The sequence below is a fragment of the Corythoichthys intestinalis genome, chromosome 5 (assembly GCF_030265065.1).
Source record: "Corythoichthys intestinalis isolate RoL2023-P3 chromosome 5, ASM3026506v1, whole genome shotgun sequence".
Classification (NCBI taxonomy): domain Eukaryota; kingdom Metazoa; phylum Chordata; class Actinopteri; order Syngnathiformes; family Syngnathidae; genus Corythoichthys; species Corythoichthys intestinalis.
This window is the reverse complement of record NC_080399.1, coordinates 13,093,881-13,118,447: the sequence shown is the minus strand read 5'-3', so window position 1 is coordinate 13,118,447 and position 24,567 is coordinate 13,093,881. Positions and strand designations below refer to the sequence as shown.

Below are 24,567 nucleotides of genomic sequence, written 5' to 3'. Positions count from 1 at the left end.
TTATATTCTTCGGAACACGTGATATTATGTACTTAGCAAAAAAAGGTGAAATAACTGAAAACATGTTTTATATTCTATTATCTTCAACCTAGCCACCTCTTGCTCAGATTACATTTTTGCACACTCTTGACATTCTCTCGGTGAGCTTCAAGAGGTAGTCACCTGAAAATGTTTTTTAATTCACAGGTATTCCTTATCAGGGTTAATTAGTCAAATTTCTTGCTTTTAAAAATGGGACTGGGATCATCATTTTTGCTGCGTTGAATGAGTTATGTCTCAACTTTTGGGCTGTACTGTATATATACTGTACGTAATTATCATTGAGACCTGTTGTCCACATATGTGGCACCATATTCATGTTGCCCACACTTTTATTCCAAATATTGTTGCCTACGTAATCCAAAATGTGACGTCGACGTACATGGATGCCATGTATTTATGAGTTTTTTGTTTTTTTTTTTTAATTTATTTTTGGAATGAACAAAAACAGTTACTTGCTCCCTAAAGGGTTAAACATTCCACGCAGGTGGCAAATTTAAAGCAGTACCACTAGTGTTACTCATACCACACTTTGGGAATTTCTGTTATATTCCATTCATAAACAAAAAACACCTAAATCTTGTTAGTAAAATCATTCACCAACCTGTGCCCTGGGCTTAGACGGAGGGGTTTGGGCGTGTCCAGCGGGCGGTAAACCCTGTCCTGGAGTGGTTGTAGACAGTGAAGTGACACCCTGTACCCCAGAAGTGAGAGGAAGATTTGAGGGAGGCACCAGAGCGGCACCAGGTGGAGGGGAGGATGTTCCGGTGGGAGGGGAGGAAGTCCCAGTATTCTGACTGGGATCCACTGATGCGCTTGAGGAACTTGTACTCTGGTCTTTAAAAAGGGATCGCAGCTTCTTGTCAAGGGCGTGGATGTCATCTCTACCCGCTGCTTTGCTCTGAACCTCGGCGCCTTCACTCTCGACTGGTTGAGCTTGGTTCTGACTGGCTACTGACTGACCCTGAGAGGCGGTGTGCTGAGACGTTTGTGGGGATGAAGTCATGGGTTGAGAAGATGCACCGGTATTGTTAAAAGGTAGTGGCTCAGCAGCTGGTAAAGCGCCTGTATTAGCACTCAGTTGGGGAGTGGGTGCCGCGGGGACGGATGTCTGCATCGCTGGTGCAGAAATGGAGGAAGAGGAGGAAGGGACAGTGACTGCGGGCGCCATCTGCGAGGGACCTGTTTCATGGGACGCCTGGGTCAGTGGCATGGGATCACTTATGATGGGAGCAGGAGTTTGGGACTGGGTAGATACAACTGGAGGAGAAACTCTTCCGTTCGGGGGGTGGGGCTGAGTGGTTGCAGTGGATACGAGCCCAACTGTGGGGAAACCAGAACTTGTGGTTGAAGGTACAGCTTCAGGAGGCGCGAGGACACTCTGAGCGTCGGCGGGCGGGCCCGTGACAGCTTCCTGATCTACACTCGTAGGGTCAATCATGCTGCTTGGCTCTGCGTGATCCTGCCTCATTTTGCTGAAAGCCTGCTGCAGAATCCCAGAAGGTGCGGACAACGAAAGGCCTGATGTCATAGTTGGCCCTGTAGAAAATGTGCGATTTCATTAAATTAGTCTACATAATGCACAAAGGTGATAAACGTAGCATTTAACTTGTTGTATATGTTAAATGCATTGAGCTAATGGGTGATATATTAGAAGGTGCAACTCATCGATTGGAGCAGACTTCAATAATTTAGGGGGGGATTGGTAATCATCAATCACTAAAAACAGAATCGTTCTGAACCGCCGAATGACTCTTGGGCCTCGCTCATATTGGCAGCCAAAATCCGATTTTTAGCCCATCCAGATGGAAACCGGATGGCTCTTTTGTAGCCTGAACAGTCACAAAGGATCTGAATTATCAATCATCAAAATCTGAATTATGCAAGACTGATTGAAAGCATATACGGAAGTAGTTTAATATCAGATATGGACAAGATGCTTCTCAGTCTGAACAGCTCGAATGGGATATGACTGTACGTGACGTCACTATGCTGAATGACTCCTTTGTTGCCACAGCATCCTGTCAGGTGTGTCAATAATTTGGCCCAGCATGAACAGCCAGCCGTAAAAATCAGATATGAGGAGGAATCCGACCGGAATCAGATATGCCTGTAGTCTGAACGCAGCCTTTGTGTGTTAGCCACATTAGCCCGCTAGCATTTGGTCCCGGACATTCGTGGTCACTAATTCGAACATATAGGTGAGATCAAGTCAACATACCTGGAGCTGGCTCATCGCCGACCAAAAACTGCTCTTTCAGACGTGACTCTGGTACTGGGCTGACAATGAACCGTCGTCCTGCTGAATGCACCACTTGTGCCGTAGTGCTTGGCGAGATTCCTATGGGAATGAGCACAAGAAAAGTTAACTGTGAAATGGGGGGGGTTATTATTAACAGTATTGTGAGCGTGAAAGGACTGCGTACCAGGCAGCATGGGAACTGAAAGCTCTGGTTGCTGTTGAAGCTCACTCATCTATGGACAGAACAAATATTTCTTGAGTCTGCAGAGAAACTAAAATGAACCTTTGGCTTGATGCGCAATGGTTGGTTCAAGTAACAACACTTAAGATTTTATCTCTTCTGTGGTACAATTGGCATACAGCCACTGGGGAATTTTTTAAATAGACATTTAGAAATATTTAAAGGCGGCCTTTAAATGTTTGACTCATACAATCATAAAATTACCTGAGGAAAGGCTTCCTTCATGCCCTCTCCTTTCTCATCCGCCATTTCAATGACTTCGCGGACCTGCTCGATGAAGGATTCTCGCTCACTTTCCAGGATGAACTCACTCTCAACCTGAAATAGCAAAAAACTCAAATTGATTTCTGTGCTTATGTAACCCAAGTAAGTCTCCAAAGTCAGTGAAAATAAAAAATATTACCATTATCTGTGCAATCTCTTCCGGATTATCACCATCCAGATCAAATCTGAAAGTCACCATCTTCCTGTTGTGCGTTTCCAGCTGGCACTCTGCCACTCTGTCTCCAGCATTTGAGATCTAAATAAAAACAGGTTTGCTATCAGTTGGTATCACAAGAAGGATCTTGAAAAGAAATAACATCTGCAAATAGATTTGAGTTGCCTACACTGAGAACATTCAGTTTGGCCTTGGCACCCTTGTCATGCCGAGAGCGGCTACGGACGGACCGCCGCTGGTATCGCTTAAGCGAGCGGCCTTCGTGGCGGCCTCCTGATGTTGTGCCCTCGTTACCATCACTCAGACCTGACGCTGCATCTGACAAACAACTGGAAGAGGGAAGTATCCATTAGTGAAATGTGCAAGATTAATGACGTCGATTCTAAATGAATGACAATGGTGCTCACCTCTCAACAGAAGGCGGCACCAGAGAGGACGGCACTGACGACTGCTCAGCTGGTGTTGACTGACTGGCAGAGGCCTGAAACAAAACACTTGTTAAAGCACATTTTCCTATTAAAGCAGGATGTTTTGTTCTGGCAGATCCTGCCCCATTATTGTGGGGAATCGGACAAGTATCATTTATGATATTAGTTCCTTCCTGTATTTTAATGTTAAATGTTTATACAGTGCTCCCTCACTTATCGTGTAAAGTGAAAAACCGCTAAGTAGTGTCACCCTCCATTTTCACTTTTTTTTGGTAGTATATATATAATATCAATAAGTGTATATAAAACTATAAATGCATATCATTAGAATATTAAATAATAGTCTGAAACATGTAAATAATTATTAATAAATATAATACAATGTAGAAAAAACTATAAACCTACACCTACAAAAATGTACTGTATATTCATTCTCTCACTCTGATATGACACGTGTATGTCTGTGTGTAAGTGTACCAGGGTCTCTGCAGAGTTCACTAAGCCAAATTTAAAACTTTTAAAGAATTTTTAAGACCATAATAAATAGAGGTGCACGATAATTATCGGTCCGGTAATAGGAATTATGACGTCATCCCAATAAATCCAATAACAATATATGTTATCGGGCCGATTAATAATATTTTTGGTGCCGGATTGGGATGTGTGCGTTTGTTTCCACTCCTGTTTTGCCAGTACGCAAAGTTTTTTTTACTGTTCTAGAGGCCGTATTTTTCCATCACTGAGTTACAAACCTTTCTATGGCAATTAGCAAATGTTTGCATTTTACAGTGTTTTGTTTACAAGTTATTGAGAGGCCTTTTGGTTAATGCTGACAAAGCACAATACCTGTTGGGTTTATGTTTGTTTTAGATCAGTGCTCATTGTTCAGGGGAACACACCGTCAATGATATTGACTGATTGATATACATTAAAAAGTTATATATATTATCAGTTATCGTATCGGTATCACCCTTGAGGAGCAGGAAGTTATCGATATCGGTTTCAAAAAATGGATACCGTGCACCCCTGATAATAAATCAAATTTAAAACCCATTTCACATCAATGCCGGCAAAAAATGTACAAACCATATGAAGGAAAATTGGAGGCCCGGAATTACTTGCAAAGTATACAAATTTATTCCCACCTCTTTCACACTGTGATACAAAATGCTTAACCTAACCAAAAACACTACAACTTTCAGATTTGCAAATGGATTCCAATGCCTTGATACCCAATGTACCAAGTTTTAAAATTTTCTTGCAGTATATGAGTTTCCCTCCAACAGCTTCGACCATGTGCTGAACTGTACGTTCTCAAGCCACAAATCATTAAATTTCCACTTACCTACGTATGTATCTACTGTAAATTGGTTCTGTAAAGTTTAAAGTAAACTACTAATTACTACTTACAAAACTACTAATTAAAGAACATAAAACTTCTTCAACTATTTTAAATGTAAATCGCTTTATTAATAACTAAATGCTCTATACTTATCTAAGTAACTGTAATAATACAACTCATTTAACAACAGTAGCCGAAATGGTCCAAAAAAATAGGTATTAAGGGAGTTCCAAAAAAATTGATTATTAGATGCATCGCGATTCCACACATGACGATTCAATTACGATTCATAAAGGTTCAAAAACGATGATTTTCCCTCATAACTTTATGACAACCACTTGTAGCGGAACAAAATTCAAGACACGTCTGCCGCCCGGACACCTTTAACGGACGCACGCACAACGTTATGATGGACGCTGCCGGTTATTGAGGGAGAGATTTACTCCTTTTCAAAAGACTGGAAAATAAAATTGTGTACGAGACAGGCAGGGACTCCGCGGTCGTTCTTCTGTGCGCAAGGCATTTTTTAGAGCGAGAGGGGAAGAAAGATAGTTCATTGCTCCTTGTCTTTCAGATGTCCAGCAGTAGTTCCAAGTCATGTCAATTGAAAAATGTCCTGAGTGTGTTGCTAAAACCCATGTGCGTCTATAAGAGGAGTAAACGAACCCTCTTGAACTGTTAATTCTTTATTGTTTTTTAGATGTTAACAGTTAGGGCCGAGTGCTAAGCTAATTAGCTAATTTGCTAACTTGTATTTCATATGCAGAACATGCAAAACCATGATTTAGTACAGCGGTAACACCACAAACATGTCAAATAGTTCAGAATTCTGTGAAAACAAAGTATATTGGTTAAAAGAAGTCTTATTTCTAAAGACACTTTGTTTCCAGAAAATGTGGAATTCATTGTTGTATTGTTGAGAGAAAAAAACGCGGCTTTTAAAATGGTTAATGTTTTTGCACTTTCTTGTTAAAAATGAAAAAGCAGCCGAAGGGCAGCTTTTTTGTTGCATGGGCATGTGTCCATCGTTCCTGTTGAATCATCAGGATATTTATTTGTGGGGTGGCGTGGCTCAGTGGTAGAGTAGTTGTCCCCCAACCCAGAGGTTGTGGGTTCGATTCTTCGCCCTGATGAACTCGCCTAAGTATCCTTGAGCAAGATACTGAACTCCACGTTGCTCCTGGTGCTGTGTCACCAGTAGGTGAATGGCGAGATAGTGTAAAGCGCTTTGAGCGCCTTGAAAGGTGGAAAAGCGCTATATAAGTATAACACCATTTACCATTTAAATAAATAATAGACATAAATTTGTTTGGCAACTTTATTAATTAGTAATGCACGATGCATCGATAATTGTGATAACCGTTATCATCGTCAATACCGTGATCATTGTTCACTAATCGAAGCGTAGCACTCTGAATCGTAATGGAATCGAATCGTGGATTGCCTAAAATGGCACACCCATAATAGGTACATGGTCATTAAGCAGAACCAGAATACAGTACATACATAAGGCACACTGTCAATTTTTGATTCTTTATAAGCCTGGCGGTCCTAAACCTATTCATGTTCACATTGTTTTATTCTCAGCCCTCTTCAATGATGCTCTTTGGGTTTTTTGTACTACGCTGTTGTTGTGCTAAGCTTAAAGGAATTTTGCAATTAAGCAAATGAATTCCCATTCTGTGATGAATAACATACATGACTATGAATTTATAAAACTCTTGGCTGCAATTTATGGCACTCGACGTGCAATCCATCAAATGGATTGAACGTCGATCACCGTCAATGGCACAAAACATTCATTTCACATCACTTGAGTTCGAGCTAACGATTTCACACCTAAACTACAAATGCCACCCCACAAAAATGTATTTGATGCGCCAAGTACCTGCAGCACAGAGAGGCAAGACGCCTGATAGAGGAAGAATAGCTGCTCAGCGTTGGGTGGTGGAGACAGGATAAAAGAATTTGGACTACCTGCCCAAGACTAACAGTCACACAGGAAGTGAGCAGCATGCGGAGATGACAAACAAGAAGATGATCAAAGAGGACAGCCATGGTAATGAGTATCACAGAGAAGTGCACAAACGATGATTAGTGTGAAATGTATGCAGAAGAAGGGGGAAGGGGAATAAATGAATGTATGAATGCATAATGTGAATGTTCTCACCTGTAATGGTTGAGTTCCAGCCGGTGCTTGTGGTAAAGAGGAGCCTTGATGGGCTGTGTTGTTCTCTGGCTGCTGCTGCTGCTGTTGTTGTTGTTGCAGTTGCGGTGGAGGAGGGGATGATTGAGAAGATGCAGGTATTATCCCCTGCTGGGTGGAAATCTGCAGGGACCAAAAGATATGGGGGAAATAGAGAAGTTAGTCACTCAAGCCTAATTTCTGAAACCTTGAAATCTTTACAATTAAGACTGCATTTACTGTACCATAGACTTCATAATATATTATCAAGTCTATAACTGTACTTACCTGTTTTTTTGTTTTTTGTTTTTAACAGTACCAGTATTTTGAGTAGTCTTTCATGAAGGTGCGCCGATTGATTGGGGCAGATTTCACCAATTTTGGGGGATTGCCGTCACAAAAAATTATAACCAATCTTGTCTGCTGCTCACGTTTATAGAGTTAGCCACATTAGCCCAGTAGCATTTAGCAACGGATGTTCGTGATCATTAATGTAAGCATACAATTGTACTTGTTGGGTACTTTCATACCTTCACCACCCCAAAATAATGTTAATGCTTGGAATGTCTAAGCTCGTTGCTACGATAATATAGTAAGGACTGAAATTTGTATTCCCATTCCATGTTATTTTGGGGCCGCTAGATAACCACATCTTTTCTTTGCAAGTTTGTACGTGAATTCGGTCAGATAACACTTGCTTGGCGTAGGCTCACATTTGGCTCACATTCAAACTGCTTCAGCACTAAAGAGTATTAAGATGTGAAAGCTTGAGGACCTGATATAGTTTAATAATTCCCTTCTTCAGAAAACTATCAATTTCCTGGAACATTTTTAGTTTCTTTTTGTAAAGCTTAACATTTGCATCTACATCTTATTTTTTGGTAAAGAAAATTAAAATTTAGTAGTTCCGAAAGAAAAGTTTTTACTGTTCAATCTTTTTTAAGAGAACTACCTCATGTTTCACAGGTAATGTTCGGTTCATAGATTGATAAGAATTTAAATTGGGGTTTGGAGAAACACTTTTTGAAAAATCAGTGATTTTCTGAAAAAACTAAAAAGGCACAAAATATCAAATAAAATTTCAACCAGTCAGCCCGTTTATATTGAGCATTTTCATTCAGTTTTATTCATTCAGTAACCCTAACCCACTTGCATTCAAATATACCCACAAAAAGAGAGGAATAAAAAAAAAACGAGGAAAGAAAATGGGACATTTTATGTACCTTAGGGGGAAGTGATGGTTGGTAGTATACTCCGTACTATAAGAAAAAAAACATAAGACAGGGTAAGAGTGGGAAAGTTGAATCATGGAGAAAGAAAAAGGAAATGAGGACTCAGGGAATTGGAACCTGCTCCATCACTGCCACCACAAGTCCTGACTAGTCCATAATTAAATGGACACATTTAGAACATGACAACTTATTGTCAGTGTAATGCTGTTTTATACACCTACACTAGTGTGCTACTTTTTAATTTCCTAAAAACAGGCCATTTCTCAGCTTACGTGTTAAACTACATGGAAAGAAATAAGCTTGTGCATACTTGCTGTGGTACCACTGGGACAGATTGGCTGCTGGGACCTGTGGGAGCGAGTTCAGTCTGGACACCTGGCATCTGGGGTTGAACCTTTAACACCAAATAAAGAAAAGAATAGAATTAGTTCAGAGTAAAAATAAGATGACTCAAGGGAATGGGGTAAGGATTGATATTCATGCCAATGCATGGTGAAACACAGCTGGTTGAACAGGTGCTGAACACTGATTTAGAAGCCAGTCAGTCCACATGGGAGAAAACTGGACCAGAATACATAAATAGATATGGATTGGTGCTTCTGATTCGTCATCAGCGGAACCGAGCTTATTTGCAAAATGACTCACCATTGACATATGCTGCTGCTGCTGCATTTGCTCATTTTGGGGCTGAGGGCACGGCACTTGGGGCTGAAGCTGTTGACTGGGAGGGGCGCAGTAGGACATTCCGGGCTGGGCAGGCTGAACCTCAGAACCACATGCTCTGTCGCCCATGAGTGGGACTGTCACAGATCGGGGTGGTGGGTGGGACAAACATGTTAATTCCTGGTCGCACAATGGCAGAGGGCTGCCGTAATGACCTAAATTATATGTCGCGAATAGCAGTAAATGAGTTAAAGAAGTACCAGGGTTTGCCCGAGTGCTTTATAAGCCTGGTGGGCTACCAGGCTTTTATTTCAAGAGTGTGCCTTTTTGTATGACTGTTTAAGTATTGTTAATAAATGGCCCAATAAAACAAAAATTATCATTTCAAAGTTCCTGCTAAGTTAAGATTTCTATTTTTATTTTTTTCCCCCAAAAACATGGTGGTCTGCTAGTGTGGCTTCTCTACAACAAGCCTTTTCAAGCTTTCTGAATGAAACCCTGTAAACCAGGGTTCACTAAATCCGGACCTCAGTGCCACTTTTCCTGTCGTGTTTTCCATGTCTCCTTCCTCTAACACACCTGAATCAAAATAATCAGGATCATAATCAGGCTAGGGGGGAGAGATGTGGAAAACACGACAGGAAAAGTGGCACCGAGGTCCGAATTTAGTGAACCCTGCTGTAAACTGTACCACCTCAACACTTATTGTGTTTCAAGTAAAGTGAGTAGTTAGCATTTAGTCTTCTGTTCTCTTGCTCAGAGTCACATGATTATATCTCATCCTCTTTTAGTGATAATGATGCTTTATTGACTGCCATGGGGGGATTATTGACTTATAGCAGTTGGTTGCACCTCATTTAGTCACGCTAGCCAGCCAGCCACAGTTGTCGCTGAAAGGGAGTTATTAGCTTAGCGTCTAGCATCCCCCCAGTAGTTTCCGAGTACACACCTCCGCCACTGTGCTGATGGGGATCAGCCTCAGGCTCTTCTGACTCCGGCTGACTGGTAGCCAAATTCGGACCCTGAATTGGGACTTGCCCAGCCGACTGGGGGACATAAGAGACGCCTTGCGTCAAGCTGGTCAGCTGGGTCGGTTGAGAAGTATTGTAGGCAGCGCTTGGAAGGCTCTGCTGAGACGCTGGCTGAGTTGACATGGGTGTGCTGTGTTGGTTGGCTAGTGGAGGAGGAACATAGGTGGCAGGCTGTGGCACCGATTGGGACAGAGGAATCTCTTTGCCGGGTGGGTGGCTTGGTTGCGGTGCCGGTTGTATCGGACCCTGTTGTTCTTCTTCAATTATTCTCTTCTCCTGATCTTCTCTGACCTGTCAAAGCAATTAGCACCAGAAGTATTATAATGCCCACATAAGTAAATATTTTTTTTTAAATGTTTTTACATACTTGCTGTCGTTGTGCTCTCTTGCGACTGATGAGGGAGACTCTGTCCTTGATGGCCTTGGCAATAGTCTTGTGGTCACCATCGCAAACATACCCAGAGTCAACCTTAAGCATACACAAGGCGTCAACCTGATTAGTGAAGGTCACGTGAGTTCCATTTGTTTGTTAAAAGAGTCCTATTCACCATTTCCTGAGCCACGTCATCCGGGACGTCCTTGTTGAGGTCGAATGAAAATTCTATCGCTTCGTTGTCTTTGTACTTTCCTTTTAGCTTCTTGATGTCCTCAATTCTCAGCCACAACTTAATCGCTTCCATCTCTCCGTCATCCTCTTCAGCCAATTCCACGCGCACACCTGTGTCCTCTTGGAAGAAGGCGTGGTTCAGAAGGTCCTTGATCGAGTACCTAAAAATATGAGGGAAAAAAGTCAGATCAATAAACTAATGTGGACTGTATTTAGAGAACACTTGTTCTGTCTGAATGTTTTGTGCTCTTCTTGAATGTGACACCTCTCATCCTTGTTCTGACGAATACATCCCTCGATGATCTCCTTCACCTCGGGAATAGCCACCTTGTCAAAGCTACCCGGCTTCACCCCCTACAGGAAACACAGAACACTGAATGAGAATGTTTCTCCCTTCAACAAGCGTGCTCCTATGTTGGAGGATGTCCCATGTCTTTTTTCAAACTCTTGTTCTTAAACATTATTATCTTGGCCATAAATATTGTTTTAACAGCGATTCATAGCGTCATTATTGAGTGTAACTTAAAGCAGCAGCAAAGTGCCCCGAGTTTATCAAATGAAGCTCAACTCTAAAGCTGTGAACGAGAATGCATTAAGAACAATGAGCCCGTCTCCTAAGGGAAGACAAATGTAACACTAGAACACGTGACTCCACCTAAATGTGAGCACAGCAACACAATAAGACATTGTTTCACCAGTGACTAAGTTTGGTTGCCTAAAGCCATTTAAACTAGCTTTTTGTGGATCCTGTCAGCTTGCAGCTCAGCACTTTGCAATGCTTTAAAACTTGCTCTTTACTTGGGTTATGTTTCAAAAGGGCCTGTGCATACTTTACAGATAGTAATCTAGAATGCAGTCATGTCAAGTTTTCTCATTTCTGGGACTGTTGCCACATCATACGTATGAATCATATGACTGATGCATGATGGAAATATGACATCTTAAATTCTTTGTCTATTACTGGAAGATTACTTCATAAATAAAAGTGATTATTCAGCCTCTTCTAGATCTCCACGCCAGAAGCCTGCATACTTATTGAAAACGTGTCACAAGTAACTCATTCACTGCCAGCCATTTAAAAAACAAAAATCAGTTCCCTAGAATAGATTACCAGCTGTTTAAGGCAATTTTGAATTCTCTCTCTACAAGGCACATATCATTACGTTTGACATTAAGTATCAAACTAACCAAAGTAGTCGAATCTTCTTTGAGAAAAAAGTATGTAAAATTTTCAATTTATTAAATGTCAGCTGTAGAGCAACAGTTGGTTTCACCAAAAAACATCTGTTTCTGACCAAAAATGTCAAGCAAAACAGTAAGGTTGACACTACATTCTTGGTGACACACCAAAACTATCCCAATACTAGATAACAGACAAAAATACATGTCAATGACAAAATTATTTACGATACATAACTAAGACTTTGGCCAACAGTGACTCATCACATGGCTCCAGTGTTGCTTTTTTACATAAAACTGACATTCATTCCATAACTACATCTTTACTCACAAAACCAACAACCATTTAATCATGTAATTTTAAAAAATTATATCTGGCACAATATTAACATTTGGTCTTAAAATCTGGCCTGTGTGACCAAAAATGTGATGTCCAAATAAGTGGACACCATATATATAAATATTTATTAATAATCATTGTTCTATTTTTGAAGAATAAATGAAATAATTAATAACATGTAAATTAAAACCAAAATAAATGCAATTAAAATGAATAAAACCAAATACACTTCGTGGCCCAGTCAAAATGGACTGTATGTCTAGCTAAACGAGTGCGCTAAAAAGGGTAAATAAGTTACTACAACACATTGTTTTTATCATACATACTTTTTTCAATGATATGCCTTAACCTGTCCAGCTTCAAGTGCTGGACTTCTGTCCCTCATAATCAAGTTGAACAATATAAACATTCATGGTTGCGAATAAGTAAAAAAGGAAGAAAAACAAAGACGATGGGCTCGTTGGTTCCAGTGGACTGGTTTGTGTGTCAAAAATTTGGACTGTCGATTCTAGTGCTGCAACGATTAATCGATTAACTCGACTAATTCGATCAGAAAAAGATTCAAATTAAATTTTGCTGCTTCAAGTATTCGTTTAATTAAAGTTGCGTTGCAATGATTTGTTTTGAAAGTGTTTGCATTTAGTTTTACTGATTTGGGTGAATACACTGCCCTCTAGTGACAACAGTGAATATAACAACTCATTTCACATGGTTGAATCCAGCTGCTCCCTGTTAAGACCAATATAAGCCAAGTTTTTGTTTGAGCTAATTTTTTTTTTTTATTGCATTCGTAATTTAGCTTATAGGTATATTTAGCCGTTTTTGTGGGAATGTGTTTGAACCATTTGTTAAGAGTATTGTTTAAAAAAAAAAATTTTTTTTTAAGTTCGCCAATTGTTTTTTGTTGTACTTACCTCATTTATCTTTTTTTTATACCGTTTGAGGCTCAGCTCAGGTATTTTAAATTTTTATGTTCCTTATCCGATTACGCGATTATTTGAACTAAGTAGTTCATTGGTAAATGGTGTTATACTTATATAGCGCTTTTCCACCTTTCAAGGCGCTCAAAGCGCTTTACACTATCTCGCCATTCACCTACTGGTGACACAGCACCAGGAGCAACGTGGGGTTCAGTATCTTGCTCAAGGATACTTAGGCGAGTTAATCAGGGCGAAGAATCGAACCCACAACCTCTGGGTTGGGGGACAACTACTCTACCACTGAGCCACGCCACCCCGATTAATCGACTACTAAAATAATCGATAGCTGCAGCCCTAGTTGATTCATCTTAAGAGCTATGGGATTTCATTTCAGCTGTGAGATGAAATACAAGATTCAAATGTATACTCAATATTAGGTGTGGAAACAATGATTCAAAAATGGGATTTTGGACTTCTTGGCACATGACGAAGGCGGTGCACGGGGGAGACATGGTGGATAAAGAGAAGACTTACGCTGGTCACTCTGCGGTAGATCTGTGCAGCATTCTGGCACTCTGAGTAAGGGTACTCTGAGGTGGCCATCTCCAGCATGCACATTCCAAAGGCATACACATCCACTGACTCGTCGTACTTCTCCTCATACATCTCAGGCGCCATGAACTCAGGGGTACCTTAAATCAAAACAACTATTCAGAACTCTCTCCCTTACTGACAGCGTGGGCTTCGCAACCCACTGCCCCTTCTCTGCCCCTCTAACCCATGAGGGGTTGAGGAACAGGAGGATGAGAAGAGTGACAGGCCTGACGACATCTCCTGGAGTGGACCCTGTGAGGTGAAAGTTGAAAGAGAGAGAAGAGAGGAAAAAAAGGGGGAAGGCAAAAAAGGAGAAAAAACAAAAAAGGAGGGAAAAGCTCCACTTAGTTAGACTGTAGAGTAGAAGGCACATGTTTGTCTGTGTAGGACCTTCAATTTTGGACTAAAGAAAATGCGTCATAGATAGCTGATGAGCAGAATGCCACGTCTGGCCAAAGTGGCAATTAAACACTAAATTTGTATACACATATTGAATGAAGTCGTTGTTAACAGTATGTGCTAAAATTCATTGTGTTCAAAACCTTATCAATGGTGTTAGAGGACAACAACTAGCTATGGAAATGACCTCTGTCAAGCGCTTACCTTCAAACCACACACGCTTTGCATTTTATTTAACACTTACCTTTTTAGAAGTCTAACTTACCAGCTCTCTTTAACCTGTAGATAAAACATGTTATTTTACGGTCAAGGTTGAGAGAGGCACCTCTCATATCTAGTTACTATTGCCTCAGTGAATCTCTGAACATCAGCTCATATTTATCAACAGTTTACCCTCAATCTCAGGTCATACACAGAAAAACCCATTTGTTTAACTGAATGCATTTTTTGGTTTAAAATTTGATGTGTGTTCCACCACACTGTCAAGACTTACCAGGCCCATAACAGTTCATACTTTTCTTCATTGATCAGCAGTACCCTATTTATTCCAAACAGCAGAATGGGGCACAGCTGTAGCTAGAGCCTACATTTTAAGCAAAAAGCTAACAAGAGAGAAAGTGGGGAAGAGCTCCCTGGAATACGAATGACAGAGAAAAACAATTGGCAGTCCTGGAAATTTTTAAAGAGACAATACACTATTTGAAAAAAAACCTGTTGAGGTAAACCAATAGATTTGTTAAACTTGATGTGCCTGATTAGCAAACAGACCACATATTTCCAAACCACAGAACAAGACCAGTCAAGTAAGTCAGTCAGTCAGTCAGTCTAAGACAGATGTAACGGCCATACCTCTAGCCATGGCCAGGTACGCCTGCAAGAAGGCATAACAACTATTATAGTATTATTGTTTAAGAGCAGGAAAAATATAGGCGCTACTTACATTCAGTAGGTGCCTGGAAAAAAAAAAAGCTATTTTGGATCAACATAAAGTATTCTGTACAATGACCAATACTTGAATGGGCAAAGAGTGAAATCCCTGTGGTGATCTACCTAAGATTACCACAGTAACTGGCCTCCATTTGAGCTGTGGTTTGAGAGACAGCTGAAACTCTGTGGTCTGTTTTCGAACCACATCGTCAAAAACCAAAAGTCATCAGGTCATAGGACCCCACCATCAGACACCGTTTTCAGTACAAATTTTTCATGACCCAAGAAGCAGAACTGCCCCGCAGCAAGAGAAGCAACTGTAGGAAAAAGACAATGTTGGGGGTCATACCTATAACACTCTTGGCAAAGGATGCACGCTTTAATGTGGCCAGCCCAAGGTCGCCAATCTTTACGGATCCCGTTGGGCCCGTGATGAAAATGTTGTCGCACTTCAGGTCGCGGTGAATGATTGGAGGTGCCCGTGTGTGGAGGAAGTGGAGCCCCTTGAGAATCTGCCGACACCAGCTCCGGAGCACTTTAATCTTCATCACCTTGAACCTCTTCAGATACCTGGAAGAGAAATGATCTTAGCTTAAAATATGTTCATGATGTAACATAAATAAATCACGGTTTAATTACAATTTACATACGTTTTGAGTGTTCCAGAAGTCATGAGCTCCGTAACCAGAACAATACACTTCTTGCCCTTGGAAGGTCCCTCCCAGGAGTCGTAAAAGCGGACAATGTTGGGATGTTGAAGTCCCTTTAACATTCCTGCTTCCTCCTTAAAGCGCTGCCGCTCAGTCTTGGACAGTTTTCGGTCCTGTGGGAGTCACACGGAAAGAGTTTAACATTTGCCCAAACACAATTCATGAACCCAGACAATAGTATTAATTGCGCTAGAGATGGAAAATACTGTTGGATGTCCACTGCTGTCAATGGCAGCCAATGAGTTAATTGAATAGCATGGTTAAATTAAAAAAAGTTTGAAGTTTTAAGACAGGACAGTTGTTGAACGTTTAAAGCAAACAAAGTGCACGAGTCACTATGATCTAGGCCTGCACAATATTTTGTTTGAACGTTATCGCAATGTGCGCAAGCACAATAGTCCTATCACAGGAGGTGTGTTTTCATATTTTGAACACAAACTTTTGTTTTGCTTCATAAAAGCAGCAAGTGTACAGAGACATGGCCTCCTGGATCTGTTTTACATACAGCAATCTTCATTATTAATAGATGAACATTAAGTATTTAAAAATCTTATATGTGAACAATAAGCATTGAAGTATGAACATTTATAACACCCTGTATGACTTAAACAATGTACAACTTTAAAAATATCAATATGTCCACTGTGCAAAAATGTCATTGTAAAACATATGGGTTACAGCAAGGGGGGCTTGAACAGTACACTTCAAACAGAGGACTGAGCATCAGACAACTTATTGTTAATTGCGGCTGTGACATAATTACTCAACACAAGTGTTGGATCATACTTTTTGCTGAATGCTGTACCATCATAAAAGCTATCAGAGAAATCACACAGACACACGGCGATACAAAATAACGCGACATACTGATTGCTAAATGCAGTCCGTTACCAATCCACTCATTAAATTCAGCCGCTTCGACAAGGTTAGAGGACAAGGTTCTTGGCACCAACACCACACTATGAGCGTCGACTAAAGGCAGAGTTATGCTTCCACGTCAGACTTGCACAGTCAAGGAAGACCCGATTTATGACCCTTCGCCGTAGCTTGACAGAATTTTGTGACTTCGCGTCACGTCGACGCATATGACGTGGCGGAAATGGACTGTGATTGGTCCACTCCTACTGTTGTTTCCGGTTCAGCGCGAAATCACCACCATTGTCAAACATGATTTTGCTACACGCAAAAATGGACCAAGCCAACGAGAGTGTCAACGAAGAACAAGTATGACAACTTCTACAATGTCTCGTCAAGACTTTATAAAGATTGACAAATGGCAAGCAATTCGTGGGAGAAGATTGCTGAAAATACAGAGCTAGAGGTCAGCCAGTGATTGAATAAAAAAATGGAAGGACCACCGAGACAAGTATGTGTGTGTCGGCCAAAAACTGCCAGCTTTTTATCACTTTGTCGTATTTTTGTTTGGTGCACTCATAATTTATTGTGCAAATATGTTTGCTTTGAGTCTGTGACTTATTTACGTGTCACACTTCCAAGTATATGAAGAATAAAGCACAGGTTTGGTGTCAAAAGAGTTGTTTTGATGTTTAATTTTCAACAACAGACAGTTCACACTGGATACATCATCACTGATTGAGAGTGCCTCAGTGCTTTTACAATAACGTTTGGGGAGTTCCATAGCCGCCAGAAATCTGCTATGGCTTCCCACTGGCTAGTTGTAGGACACGGCAAACAAATCGGGCTTTGCAGACCTCGAACAAAACGCTGGACGCAGTGCCCGACGCCAGTTTGAAGCTAGCCGCCACAGCTTGCTGGTTTCCACCCGAGGCTAGAACTCTCTGTGCGGCATCAAAAGTCGGACAGACCACCTCGAAACCTGTCTTCTGCGTCGCCTGCGCCTCAACATTTCTATGATTAACATTTATTCAGTGTTGATGAGCAGAAGATCCACATTCATGCGTTTCATCTTGCATTGTTTATTTTTTCTCCGTTATACCAGAGCAAGTCGACAAGCGTGCCCCAAAACTGTACAAACACAATGCCACACCCCTCTAGTGGCTTGGCGGTGAATTTCAGAGCAACGCCTTCCCTCACCGTAGAACTATCGAATGCTCATTGACGTCGTAGTCACCTTGGCGTCACCGCAACGCAAGAGCATAATTCAGGCTTAATGATATACTCAAAATGCCTGTGGTCTGGCTACCAGTAGCCGTTTCACTATTATCTGACTTCATCACGTTCAGTTGTAGTGTTAGGCGCTAGCGTTAGCGTACCGGGCTTCTATTTGTTTGATTTCCTGATAGCTACATGACTTCACACATAAGGACACCGGCTGCATTCTTAAAGGAAAATGAGCATAGCCGAACAATAAATAGTCAAAGCGGGCTGCAAAGACTTTTTTCGTTTCATTAAAAAAAAAAAAAAGAATTTACCGAGAAGGTCAAAATTACGTTGATCATCGTGAACCATTTCGGTAACGGTAAATTTTCGGTAAACCGCCCGGCTCTACCCTGCAGCATAGTCTGCAGGTGGGAACCACTTTACAATCCAAGTTTTTCGACTTAGCTTGTCGAGCCTCGGGTCATTGTCCTGATCAGTCAAGTCTTGAGTTACTGCTCACAAGTCGAGTCGTTTCTCGGACCCTCCCAACTCAAGCGAGTCAGGTCCAAGTCTGTGGTTTTTTTCTTCAAGTCCGAGTCGAGTTGTGAGTCATTAAATTTGGGACTTAGTCCGAGTCCCTGTGACTAGATTCCAATTGTTTGGCTTAAAGTGCCAATTCAAGTCACCTGTGAAGGTTGTACTGTATTTTAGGTTAATCCTTAAATTTCACCCGAAAGCCAAATACTGCTAATTCTTCATAAGATGCAAGCAAGCAAGACTAACATCATTCAAACAAATTTCAAAACCATCTGGGTTATTCTGAACTAAGGGGGTAAAAAATACATTTTTGGTTTTGTCTTAGATTCCAAACAAACCAAAATGAGAGTGGTACCAACAGGACTTCTAAGAACTGAAGGATAATGTACAAGAATTTCAGCCTTCTTAAAAATAACCCTCCAAGCCAGTATTAGCCACAATCATTCCTGTCATAAATTTAAGCACTGGAATGCAAGTTATTTACACAGTAACAATGATGGAAAGTTGTCAAAAAGCCTATCTGGCAAAGAATCCAAAAAAGCTTAAGAAGGCCTCTTGTGTAGGCAGTTTTCCAATGCCCATATTAACGACTTACCTAGCGATGGAAAGAAAAAACATTGAAGCTAATAGGTTTAATGCAGTGAGTAACATTTACATCTTCAACGTGAGGCTCGTAAATTTGTCACCACATAAATGGGAATAGGAACTAACATTATCATTGACCATGGGATGCAGGTTGGGCATTGCACCAAAAATCTGGAATGCGTATCGCCGCCCTTCTCAAATTTCCTGAGTAATTTCTGGCGTGACCTACATTTTCAACATGTGTTCTTCACAAAAAAGTTTCGCAAGTCCAGAAAGACTGGCCCACTGAATTTCCACTGGTTCCCACTGCCAAAGACCGCCCCTGAGATTTGGATACTAGCCCGACTGTCCAGGAAATTCAACCCACTACGGAGAAGAGAATAAGCTCTCCTCTGACCTGTATAAGTATGTGCTAGAAACAAAAACTTGTTGTGAAGGTTGATAGCTTTGGCATTTCATAGCGGTATTTTGAAGTTGTTTTTACAAATCTGAATGTTTCAAATGCCAGCAAAACTTTAGAGTAAAATTCCAAATTACAGAATAAAATTTAGACGTCAGCGATGACACTAAATCAGCAATATGCAGTCAGACCCACTGACCTACTTTCTGGTGTGTTTATTTTGTAGGGATACAGTTCCTCTTTCTCCTTTTGCACACCATGTGATGACAGCCATGTCAGGCTCAGGGTTCCTACGCTAAGCCTGACAAATACCAAGCGAGCCCATTAATGATCGCATTTCTACGCCCTGCGTGCTTTTACAGATATAAACAAAACCTTTCCGATACCCAAATGAGCAGGGTCCGATTACTTGCGTGAAGATATACTCAAGTTTTATAAATTCAAGGAATCAGATACTGCTGGAACGCAACAAACCAGTAATTGTTATTAGTGGAGGTGTGTGAAATTTCCGATTCTAAGATTATTCGCGATTCGGCTGTGGAAGATTCACAAACATCCAAATTCCGATTATTGAAATATGCCAAGTAAAGCGGAACTAAAACACAGTCAGTGTGGTCTTCAGGACACAATGAGGAACAGACCAAGAGTAAACATCACGCTCAACTCGCGCCGCTATTTAAAAAAAACAATAATACCTGACTGCAGCCGACAGCCGCCACAAACTACGCACACATAATGCTACGATAGATATCACATGTATATAGAACTAGATGCGAAATGACTGACTCGGCGGTGTTAGCACATGTATAGAAAACCAAATGCGAAATGACAGACTCGCTGGCGTAAGTAAACAGCCGCCATCTTAAAGCAGTAGATTTCTCTGGAAAGCTGTTGTAGCGAAACTTCCGAGCGAACATAACTCTTTATCTAAAATACTCCTAAATCAGCAAAATCTTGACTTGAATCTATCTTTAAATGATGAAACAGTTTTAAAACTTTCACATGTTTAAAGTAGACAGAAGGGAAATTATAGAATAATGGGAGCAATTTTAACAACTCTAACGGCTGATTCACAACATTAAATTAATTCTATGAAGTTTTAAGCTGCTGATACAGAATGGGGACCTGAGTATTTTATTTACTGTTTTGAACTGTTAACTTGATACTGAAATAGTTTATTTAAGCCTGAGAGGATTTTTGTACAATTTTTGTAACTAATGTACGAAACATTAAAAGTAGCTAATAGCTGGAATGTGGGCATGAATAATCGAATCGTAGCTTCTCAGTCGTAACTGAATTGTTAGGTGCCTCAAATTCCCACCTCTTGTTATTAGTAGTACAGTTTTTAAACTATTCAAAGCTTTTATTGTGTTTGACGCGGGATCAGGACACCTAAGTAGCAAAAATGAACTCAATTAATTCAGATGGTCGTAAAATAGAAACTATGGGCAAGTGGATGTTTTTTTGCATCACATGACATCAGACTTATCGAACACTATTAGTTCTACTTCCAACTACTCTTGAGGCCCATCAAAAGGGGGTTGGCTACAGCACAGCAGAAGATGCTTCTAGGCAAAGACCATCATAAATAACCCAACAACCCCTAAAAATAGATAAGAGTGAAAAACCCCTGGTCATGCTGAGGGATGGCTGTGTCAGGTCCTTGCTCTAAGGTTGACACTGAGGACTAAAATAGAGCTGTTGGTGTAACAGTTGCGTTTTGGCTCGGTGTTTTAAGATGGTTAGAAAAAAAAAACAAAAAACTGTTGCTTAATGATTGCTTGAGTGCAACGTTGTTGCGGGTGACTCATGGCAAGTAGGTCAAAGATTAGTGTAACGGACAGTCAAACTGCCTGCAAATTACATGACAAATCAGCCAATTGAAATTGACAGTATGACAATCAAAGGAAAAAAATGGTCATAAAAAAAAAAAAAAAAAAAACACTTTGGTTAAGGTGCCTAATAACACCAATAAAAAATGAATACACTTTAACCAAGAGTATTGCTGCAGTAATATCTTTTTTATTCAAGCCTTTTTTATATACAAGAAAATAAATAACAATATTTAGCATTACCTCATTGCCTACCAATGACAATTATAGACAGTGTTTCCACCAGTGCTTTATAAGCCCAGTGGGCTGCTAGGGATCATTGGCTGTCAGACTTTCCTAGTCAAAATGGACTGGACATCTAACACCGTCAAAGGCAGCCAATTGGGTAAATGAGTGCCCTATAAAGGGTTAAATGATGATGAATTTAAGTTTGATTGGTTAAAAAAAGTATATCTTGAAGTTACATGAGCTAAAACTACAGATTCTGAAGGGCCTGAGCTGATTAGACACGGCTGCTTGTAGATTATGAAGGTCTGGGAACCTCTGGGTAGCTTAGGATATGATTTGTTATACAAGGCTAAAGATAACGATCACACGATATGGTGTACAACAATTATCGATACATAGGCTAGAAAATCATTCTAGGATATTCTTCAAAACGCTTAATAAACAGAAAAACAAACTATTTTCAACTGTCTGCTATGAATTGGAATGAGTTCATCACTAGTAGACGTTCAATCAGTCACAACTGGGAAGATGGCAGTTCATTCGCTGCCATACTTCCCACTTCAACCGAATTGGACGTCTATGGCCCTCATTGGCAGCCAATGCCAGGCATCGGGTTAATTTTGGGGCATTTCCTTTTCCTTTTGGGGCATATAGAGGTGACTTCCTGTTGATTTTGGGACTTTCACAGGTCACTTACTGTTGATTTTGGGTTACTGATAAGGATGTAGCTCAATAATGTCCACAAATGAATAGGAAATGACTAAAAATCAACAGAAAATAACCTATAAATGGCCTAAAATGAACAGGAAGTTACATGTGAATGTGCACAAGGCTTGCTGTGAATGCTCTGGTTTCAGTGCCATTGACAGCGCTAGACATCCAATCCAGCCAATCCAATGCCAGCCAGTAAGCTAACTTAGACACTATTCTAATGGAAGATTTTGGTAGCAACCTATTGGGTTTTTAAACATTGACACATTTTTAAAACAATATATCTTTTCTCAGTGGGAGCATATAGGAAACCTTTTGGGCTACAAAGTATCGTGATATATCATAATTGAATTTAAAAAATAAATAAGACAACATAGTAGCACAGTGGCCAAGAAAAGCAATAACAAGAAGAAATCAAGACAAAAAAATGACAATAGTAAACCAACAAATGGACAGACACAAACAACCAGCTGGACAGGCAACTAAGAAAGCCTCCGGGGGTGGGGGGTGCTCTTCCTCATTTCTGAATGTTTGGCATTAGGCAAGAGTTTGTGAGGAAACAGGTGGGAAGGGAGCAACTGGAAGTGGACATGTATGAAGACTGACTAGTGCAGTGTGGAATCAAGGAGTTCCCAAACTTGTACTCCTCCCTCTTCCAGACTGACCTACTTGCTTTACAAACGTGCCTGCAATGTAAAATCCTAAAAAAAAAAAAAAAAAAAAAAAAAAAAAAAAATCGGAGTTCATTCATGGGTTATAACGAGTGGAGGTCGACAAACTTGTTCAGGCAAAATAAGTGTTTGCAGTCGCTTCTAAGGCAGGATGTTGACAACTGCCACATTCCATTCCAGTATGCCTTTCAAATGCTTTAGATGACTCCCGTCAACTTGGGTTCATAGAGTTTAAAGTTTAAATGAATTCCCCTCTCTTTAGGGTCTTTGTACATAGACATTTTGAGTGTTGAAATGCTCACACACCCGCTGCCCTCCGACCGTTTGTTAAAGACAATTCCGAAGGCTAGAAGGAAGCATAACCTGTCAGACTTGTTGCATTCGCATACAAGCGCTAGGGTACTCTTTCCATCTGGCACCAAACTCCTAGGGAACATATCAAGCTGATTTATCTCTGCGTCACTGATTACAGCATCAACAGGAACCAAAGCAATGAGCAAATTAAATGAGCTTCTACACTTCTAAGCCTTAAAAATACTGAGCAGAATTTTTGCCAACATAAAGCTATTAAATCATGACAGTATACTTATACTTGTATACTGAGAAATACACACCAGGGATGTGTCAGAAAGGAAAAACAAAAAAACGTGGGTGATCATGGGACAGGTTTAACAATCATGTGAGGGGGTTTTAGCTTCACATGTGCAACTGGAACATTTCCAGTAAATTAAAATCAGCACAACCAGGGGAATTTAGTGTGTCATGTTTTCATGCTTAGATTTCAAAATAGGCCAAGTGTGCACGTGACTAACACCTGATTATGATTAAAAACACCATGTTTGATCAGAATCAGTTGATGTCATTTTTCCTTAAACCTTAAGAGTGAACAAATACATTTATTTAATGTTCAAGTTTCCTCTACTGTCTAAACTGAGTAGTACCAAGTTACCTAATAGTTCCTTATATGTAGGACTACAGCTCTTATTTTGAAAATCAATTCATGGATTAATATTTTGTGCTATTAATCAGATGAAAATATTTTATATTTCCATTCCTTCGTCAAAAACGCACAGAAAATTGTGGCTTGTATATAATATTACCATGGTGACAAGTACAGCATGTGCCCATTGATGACTACAATGACATCAACAGAGTTCTAAGAAGGAGTCAGTGTAGGCACGAGGCACAGAGTGTTACTATAAGTAGCTACATTTTGAGTCACGTGGGTGAAAAATGTGGCAATGATGCGGGAATTGGGGTATTTTGGTGACAACAAAAGAAGGAAATACTTATCGTATTTTTGTCTGTACACTTCAGAAAATTTGTAGTAGTACAAGAATATTTATCAACTTCCTAGTCAGCTGCACTAAACTAATAAAACGCAGAGCCGGGAAGCTAGTGTTAGATCAGATCACTTGCCAAAGGCTGTTAATGCCTCTTTTTTAATCAATGTGTTTTTTTTTTAATCAAGGAAATGCTAAAACTTTATAGTAGATAGCTTTAACTCCACAGCCATAACGCTACAGTTTGATCAGGTTGCATGCTAAGATGCTATCTGCACAAAGGCTGGTAATGCCTTTCTTGAATTAACTCCTTATAGTTTTGAAAGAATTAAACCTAAAATGTATGTTTGTTCAAATTGCTCCACAGAAAATTTTTCTGGAAAACAAAATTAAGTTGAAAAAAAATAATGCCGCCAATAAGGTGCCGCACTATCCGACGATTCCGACCATCTGGCGAAACACGTTTAGCCATTTATCGAACGGGCAGTCAAACTCAAATACAAATTGAGAATGGCTGCAGGCTACAATTTACGTTCACACGCAGAGTAAAGGCTCGCCGCAACACTGAGTGGACATAGCCAAACGTAATTGAGCTGGACAAACCAGAAACTCTGACTTACTAACACCCACACCTGGCGATTGACCCTTGCACACATACCAACTTAAAACTGAAAAACTGCAGCCGCTGAAGATGTTTTTAGGAAAAACTTTTAGACCGCAAGCTTGGACAAATTTTGGGAC

General features: G+C 40.4%; 1 protein-coding gene across 4 annotated transcripts in view; it reads right to left on the bottom strand.

Annotated features, from left to right (window-relative positions):
• The window catches only part of LOC130916048 (serine/threonine-protein kinase WNK1-like), a 48,724-nt gene that overhangs the window by 11,827 nt on the left and 12,330 nt on the right, over window positions 1-24,567 (bottom strand). For 3 of the 4 annotated variants that reach the window (XM_057836415.1, XM_057836416.1, XM_057836417.1), the window contains exons 3-20: window positions 15,459-15,631; window positions 15,158-15,378; window positions 13,423-13,580; window positions 10,715-10,803; window positions 10,391-10,610; window positions 10,210-10,311; window positions 9,761-10,133; window positions 8,794-8,948; window positions 8,459-8,542; window positions 8,140-8,175; window positions 6,902-7,060; window positions 3,369-3,442; window positions 3,131-3,290; window positions 2,926-3,042; window positions 2,727-2,840; window positions 2,466-2,514; window positions 2,261-2,380; window positions 644-1,578 (exon numbers count right to left, since the gene is read on the bottom strand). In XM_057836415.1, coding sequence (XP_057692398.1) covers window positions 644-1,578; window positions 2,261-2,380; window positions 2,466-2,514; window positions 2,727-2,840; window positions 2,926-3,042; window positions 3,131-3,290; window positions 3,369-3,442; window positions 6,902-7,060; window positions 8,140-8,175; window positions 8,459-8,542; window positions 8,794-8,948; window positions 9,761-10,133; window positions 10,210-10,311; window positions 10,391-10,610; window positions 10,715-10,803; window positions 13,423-13,580; window positions 15,158-15,378; window positions 15,459-15,631 — 3,339 coding nt within the window. The remainder of the gene's footprint in view (window positions 1-643; window positions 1,579-2,260; window positions 2,381-2,465; window positions 2,515-2,726; window positions 2,841-2,925; window positions 3,043-3,130; window positions 3,291-3,368; window positions 3,443-6,901; window positions 7,061-8,139; window positions 8,176-8,458; window positions 8,543-8,793; window positions 8,949-9,760; window positions 10,134-10,209; window positions 10,312-10,390; window positions 10,611-10,714; window positions 10,804-13,422; window positions 13,581-15,157; window positions 15,379-15,458; window positions 15,632-24,567) is intronic. The other variant, XM_057836418.1, reaches the window with a different exon arrangement.